This window comes from Orbicella franksi, chromosome 9, assembly GCF_964199315.1.
Source record: "Orbicella franksi chromosome 9, jaOrbFran1.1, whole genome shotgun sequence".
Lineage (NCBI taxonomy): Eukaryota > Metazoa > Cnidaria > Anthozoa > Scleractinia > Merulinidae > Orbicella > Orbicella franksi.
In genome coordinates this window covers 30,571,586-30,578,253 of record NC_138153.1, presented here as the reverse complement: position 1 = coordinate 30,578,253, position 6,668 = coordinate 30,571,586, and the positions used below count along the sequence as shown (strand labels likewise).

Below are 6,668 nucleotides of genomic sequence, written 5' to 3'. Positions count from 1 at the left end.
TTCGTGTAGATTAAATAAAGCAAGATATTATTGCCAAAAGAATTTCAATATTTTGTTTATATACATAGATTACACACAATATTATTTCTCTAATCAATCCGATGTTGATCGCCATATGAATAGCTTTTCAATAATATCACTGCCTTATGATTCCTCACTCTTTCAATAGTCGTGATACAAGCTCCTGGAATTACAATGTAAAGCACACAAAACGTTAGCTGCAAATCTGCTTGAATTAAAACTCCGCCAGTTATTATCTTTCTGAGAAAAAACAAACAAACTTAAATCCCCTTTCACGAGAATATTCACGATCAAAAAAGACTGAACATTTAATCATATTAAACAGTCACTTTAAAAAATACAGTAATTTGTGTTTTATTCCTGAATCTCCTCCCTCAACCAGGAATCAGCCGCCACTTTAGTCTGCATACTACAACATTTTTAATCGTTATGACATTATTTTGAGATGTCATTTTCACAGTTAAAGCGGTTACAATAGAAGTTTTTCACTTTCGTGATCTCTACCGAGCTCGTGACAAAATTCCAGGAATTAACTATCGCTTGTCTTCTTCAAAGTGATTTAAACCTGACCTAAAAATTGATGGATCTATTCTCTGCCAAGCAACATGATATTATATTAAGCTATTTGCATACGCATTAAACCAGTTTGAGGTGCTGTTATAAAGTAAGAGGTTGACAGAACCAGAGAACAGTGCATCTTATCACTTGGCATGATGAGGTGCTTTGAAATGAAGGTTCGACCCTGCTCTTCTCTTTCAGTTTTGCTGTTCTTCGCCACCTGGGTAAATATCACTTTTACAGCAAAAGGTGAGGCTGTGGTCACTTTTAAAAATCCATTCTTTTAAATTAACTGGTTCTTTGAGAACGACCAAAGCGAAAATTCTGCGCCACTCGGTGCTTACTCCTTTCAGTGATGGGTGGGTGTGCCAACTAACTAAGTGAACAATCTAACGATCTTGCCGTTTAATTCGTCACATCTAAATGTTGACTTCTCTTAAAGTTGTACCAAGATGTTAATCATGATTTCTTACGTCTTTTTTGTTTCTTGTTTTTTTCAAAATGCTTTCATCTTTGCAAGAACATCGAATCGATACACTCCCTTTTCCCTTTTCATTCTTCCGCAAATAAACTGAAGACCAGAAAAAAATGCCCGCTTCATGGGTTTTTGGGAAGAAACTGTTTTGTGGTTCTCCCGCAGTTTTCAGCTTATTTTTTTGCATATAAATGAGTGAACAATCAGTGGTCAGTTTAGAGACGTCTCATTGAACTCAATAGTATTTTCATTTTACATTGTCTGTTAAAACGTCTCTCTCTCGAAAACAAGTGGCATTTATATCCGTCGAAGGCTAAAAAAAACACCCAGTTAATTCGCCTTCTTATTTTTGAGGTTTTTTGCTTGTGACAGTAAAGTGACCTTTTTAAATGTAATACTTTCTTTACAACATTTCAAATCTTGTTGTTAGTCGCCCAAGTTGGGTCGGTAATTAAACGTTTCCACTCGTGATTAAACTTATTTTTTAAATACAATACAGTATTTTCTCTCCCTGCTTCTGATCTTAACGAGAAAAAACTCTTATCTTAAGGTGCTGAGATGTTGGTTTAAGGTCGTTCTTGGAATATCGCCAGCTTTATTGTCCTTCCATTTGACTCTTAGACGTTTTTATACTATTGTAAAACATACAAAAAATAAGCGTTTTAGAGACGTCATCATCCATATCTGATCAAACCTTCAGTTGATAAGGCGTCCTGAATACACGACGAGCTATTTCCAAAATCCGTAAGAAGACGAGCCTCCCTGCTCCTTTAACATGGCCGGTCCCTCCCACTAACCCCTGAAATGGAAATCTGCCAATTGAAAACAGTCTGGTTCGAAAAACCTCTTCAGTTCTCTTTAAGCTTTAACTTACGTTAGTTGTTTTGGACGCAGTTTAATTTTAATTCCACGAAACACAAAACATTGCAAACACTTTCCAGAGCAGCTTGAAGTGTACAGATACACCTATAGGGCTAAAACCGTTAATTACAAAACCTGAAGGGCTATATGCGAGTAGTTTGCGAAATTACCTTTGTCCGTTTATATGTTACACTTATGTTGATGACGGTTTTAATAATAGGAATATCGATTTTTTTTTTTTTTTTTTTTTTTTACAATAAACGTTTATTTTCGAACTGAGAAATAAATATAACAAGAATAATGAAAGTGTTTGACAGTCAAAAAAGTATAATACAAGAATTAATTTACATGTACACATCATTGAAAGAGTGTATACTAAAGTAAATACGCGCAGTCTATAAACCAACAAAAAAGTCTTCAAATGAGCGACAAGGTCTTGAGTATTCTTCTTGTCTATCTCGAGCTTGCTTTATAAAAAATGTGTAGGTAAGTATTAAAATATAAAGGTTCTTCATTATTTGCTGCGATACATGCAACGTTTGGTCACATATAAGCAGTAAATTACTGCTGGAAATTACAGTTGCAATAACTGTTACAAGGTAGCTCGGAAATGGCCTAAGGACAGTAGAAAGTAACAGCAGTTTTGTTTTCGTGATAAATAAGACTCGCACTCGTTTCGTGATAACATTTAAGGAATCAGTTTGTCATCTTGTCTGACTTATGAAAGTGTTTTAAACCTGACCTGCGCATGGTACAAGTCCAAGAAATGTGCTAAGTTGCTTACTGCGGTACAATCATCCATGACTGAGTGACCAAGTATGAAGTAAAGTTGGCGATTTAAGCGATTTTTCACCCAACTACACTCGCACGCTGGAGCCGCAATAAAATGATAAATCTGATTATAAATTCACAGTTATTGTTTTTTATTTTCACTTCGACTAAAATAAGGAAATCGTTGCTAGATTTCAACTTAATTCTAGAGATGACAAACCAGTTGAAAACCAACAAAATTGTCGGCAAGTCTCTGTGCAAGGGAAAATCGCTTTAGAAAGTTTAAGCATCTTAGACATTAAAGCTGTTCAATTCCTAAAGCTCAACTACAGGAGCACTTTTTACTAATTGTCTACCCCACAGGGGGTTAAATCTGAAAGCGTGCAGCCGGATACGCACTCGCCTTCCTCTGTTTGACTTGCAATTAATTTTCCTACACCGATCGTCAACATTACTAACAAGTGAAGTTAGTCTAGATGGAACAAATTATTATACTTTCATGAGCATTTGATCCCGTCCAGAGTCCAACGTAGTTGAACAGGCCGTTTACTTTCCCTTGGTTTGCCTTAGTCCTACCTTAATTACCGCAATTTACGTTCCCCTGCCAAGTCATAGGCATAACAGAATTTAATCAAACTAAGCGCTCTTTAACTTTTCGTGCAATCAAAGTTGGATAGTTCTGTAGCCCAGTTCACAAGTATGTTAGCACGCAAATCGGCTTATAAAGAAAAACCTTCTTCTCTCTTTCACTCAACTACACTCGCACGCTGGAGCCGCAAAAAAGAAAAAAAAAGATCTGATAATAAATACACAGTGATCTTTTGAGTTGCCCTTCATATTTTCCAAAGAGAAAAAGAAAGCTAAATACAAAGAATCATGCGAATCACGAATATACAGGACCCCGCTGGGGTTATGATAGACAAGAAAGAAACCGGCGATTGTTATTTAGTAAGTAAATATACTGTAAAAATGTTCTCACACGGATCAAACAGTTCACTTTTGTAAGCTTAAAGTCGAGGTGTTTTCCCGCGGAGATCTTTAATCGGCTTAAACCTCACCATAGTTGGACAAATAAACAGTTTTTGGGTGGTAAATTTATAGAGCAAAGACGATTAATTCCCCTTTCTTTTGATTGTTTGAAACACCCACAAGGTCATTCATCTGCACCGAATAACCCACAAATTATTATTCTGTTTACACGCAATATCGTCTCCTGTGCAGCACCAGTGAGACAGACTGCGCCGTATGAAACAAAAATCAACAAAACCTGAAAAGTGCAGAAAAAATTGTCAAATTAAAGGAAGCCCACTGATCGAATGATATATGATTATCATTAAATATAATTACACGCAGAGATCGTACTAAAACAGAGCGTTATCTGCAATGTGCTGGGTGTCTTTAGCCAATCAGAATTTATTTAACATCAACATTGTTCAATAATGATCAGCCAAAAATGAGCTATGGTTGAGCAAAATTTAATTTTTAGGCTTAATAATGCGAAGCTAAAAGCTGGAACAGAGTAAATGTAAAGCAAGAAATTGGTTGAGAGGTCAATTCCCATCTGGTAACAGACAGTTCCCGGCGCTTTTCAGCGCTCCCTGATGTTCTCATCATCCGTTAAAAAAGTGAGTTCAAGATTCTAAAAATACCAATATTTGCCGTCTTGGTTCTAGGGATTTCTTTTCAATCTGGCAAGTCCAACGTGTCACAAACGTTTCAAGACTGGAGCTGTGGCAATGGCTGTTTGCCTAATCCACATTGCCGCTTACCACGCTGCCAAAACATTGCATTTCCTGAGCCATTTAGTAAATCGGGAAAGGTAAGGTAACCAAATGTTTATTTAGCACTTAGTATTGGCACCTCATTAGTAAACAAAGCGATTCAATCTAATGCCAGTTGCTTTTTTTTTCTACAACGAAGATAATTTTCACTATTCCAAAATGTCTGGGTAATTCAAAATTTCCGGCTCATAGAGTCTCAACTCTAAAATTACCATTTTGCACAACTTGAGGAAGGCTGAAATCTGTTGGTAACAAACATCGTGAGCAGTAGCTACCAATTAGTTGTACAAGACGGCAGGGGGCACACATATTCTTTTTTTTCTGTAACAAACTGTCGACCTGTAACGTATATCTCTAATTATGTCTTCTGCATATTTTTTAGGTCCAAGTTCACGTGTCACTGAGCCTTGGTGAGGAGTTTACACGAGTTCATTCTCCTTCCGCTATGTGGGTTCAGTCAATGACGACACGTGGGTTCAAGGTGTGTACACGTGAGACAGGCTTTGGGACAAATGGAACTGGAGTCGTAAACTGGTTGGCATTCCAAAGCCATCCACAAATAATACAAGGAAGTGTTACTATTGATGGAGTTTGGACAACACAAAGCAAGTGCAACAAAGTGGCGTTCAAGCAGGTCAGTAAAAAACTTATTCATCGTCCAGAACAAGTAAAAACAGTCACTGAGGTTGCTCTTATAAGAGATCATCATTATTTGTATGGTAGGAGGTTAAGCTGCAGGAATACTCGAAGAGAGGTTTCTAAAACCATCATCTGAGTTTCAGGGCTGAAGGTTGGATGTTGACACTCATAAAACTAGCGTCGATAAATATTTATTACTTGCGTATCTTGTAATTCTAAGCTTCCATGTAAGTAAGCTACCTCGAGAATGAACTATACATGTTTGATATCAAACTCAAATCTTCACCTTTGTATTTAATGTGGTTTACAAGGCAAAGTGGCCTGGAATATCGATGCTTACAAAATTCGACTTCACGTGTACTTCATAAAATTGATCTGAACGAACAAAATGTTATAACGACCAAGACAAGACTAGTCCAGTAACTTCCTCAGCATACTTTCTTCAGATTTATTACTCAGTCCTTTACAAAACTGATATTAGAAACGATGTTCATGGCATTGAGAAATTTGAAAGTCTTTGGAAAGCAATTGGAAATCACCAAACATATGTCTGGCATGCATTTACAACAGTTATCCAGTGCTTTCTCGTGTGGAATGCTATCATCGCTGTTCCACCCTGATATCCTTTCTGTCACACTGCAAGCACTGACTCGTATACATGTACTGTAACATCAAGTAGGATATTCCACGGTACTTCTGTAGTTTCTTGTTGACCCTCCATCTTCCCAATTGATGCGTCAGCAGAACGTGCAAGCAAATGCCTAATATCTTCCATCTTGGAACACAATTCACCCGTATGCCAAGTCTAGGAAATCTCTTATTTAATCATGCTAACACAAGTTCTTGACCATTTGCAGAGCTTTAGTGGAAGGCCATCTGTGTTTGTCTCAGCAAGGTACACACGTCACACAAAACCTGATGACGCGATGTGGGTTTGGCTTGAGAACGTGAATTCTGTAGGTTTCGAGGTTTGTGGTGAGTAAATAAACTTCATCTTGTTATGCGTCTGGAACTGTTGGACAATGCCTGAGCATCAACTGAGATTGAATCATATCCAACTTCCAACTTTGCGTTGTTTAGTAAGGCCATACTGAGAGAATTCAAGCTTGTCTGGAGAGAGATTTTGATTAGTTATAACTTATTTAAAATGCCATTTTTGCTTTAATATTGCATCATGCTATATATATGTATTTGTTAATTTTGTTTTGGCAGGACTGGTTTGCTTTCCTTGGAAATGGCTCTGATTTTAATTTCACGTTGGCAGGAGAAGCAGTTTTCCCTAACAGTGGCGCTCCAACTGCTGACAACAACTATGGATTCTGCCAAGTCAGTGTGTCTGACATGCATCTGTCAGTCATCTTGTTGAAATATGTGTTTGTTTTGTTGTTCTTGTTGTTCTTGTTTTTGCCGTGTCTTACCAGCTTGGTATCAGTCATTGGTTAAACTTTAGCCCACTTCGACTGCGCGAAAAGAAAATGGGGAAATCTGTGTGGTTAAAATATTTAAATTTCTACGCAGAAATTAGTATTCTATCGACGAGGGGGTGAATAGGGGTATGCAAA

General features: G+C 37.3%; 1 protein-coding gene across 3 annotated transcripts; it reads left to right on the top strand.

Annotated features, from left to right (window-relative positions):
• The first annotated feature begins 134 nt into the window (after positions 1-134).
• LOC145496679 (uncharacterized) lies at positions 135-6,081 on the top strand. Of its 3 annotated transcripts, XM_081476413.1 has the most exons (4): positions 135-828; positions 4,360-4,505; positions 4,850-5,101; positions 6,002-6,081. In XM_081476413.1, the coding sequence occupies exons 1-4, from the start codon at positions 732-734 to the stop codon at positions 6,023-6,025; spliced, it is 519 nt and encodes a 172-aa protein (XP_081332539.1). In that variant the 5' UTR covers positions 135-731; the 3' UTR covers positions 6,026-6,081. The 3 variants fall into 3 exon arrangements, 2 of the variants coding, with proteins under 2 accessions (XP_081332539.1, XP_081332538.1); XM_081476412.1 differs by lacking the exon at positions 6,002-6,081 and having other exon boundaries at positions 4,850-5,372; XR_014050582.1 differs by lacking the exons at positions 135-828; positions 4,360-4,505 and having other exon boundaries at positions 4,679-5,101; positions 5,964-6,075.
• The last annotated feature ends 587 nt before the right edge of the window (positions 6,082-6,668 follow it).

Excerpts from the sequence above, each read along its gene's own strand:
- LOC145496679 (XM_081476412.1), top strand. The coding sequence starts at position 732 with ATGATGAGGTGCTTTGAAATGAAGGTTCGACCCTGCTCTTCTCTTTCA. Across the intron at positions 829-4,359 it reads TATCACTTTTACAGCAAAAG|GGATTTCTTTTCAATCTGGC; the intron begins GTGAGGCTGTGG and ends TCTTGGTTCTAG. Across the intron at positions 4,506-4,849 it reads CATTTAGTAAATCGGGAAAG|GTCCAAGTTCACGTGTCACT; the intron begins GTAAGGTAACCA and ends CATATTTTTTAG.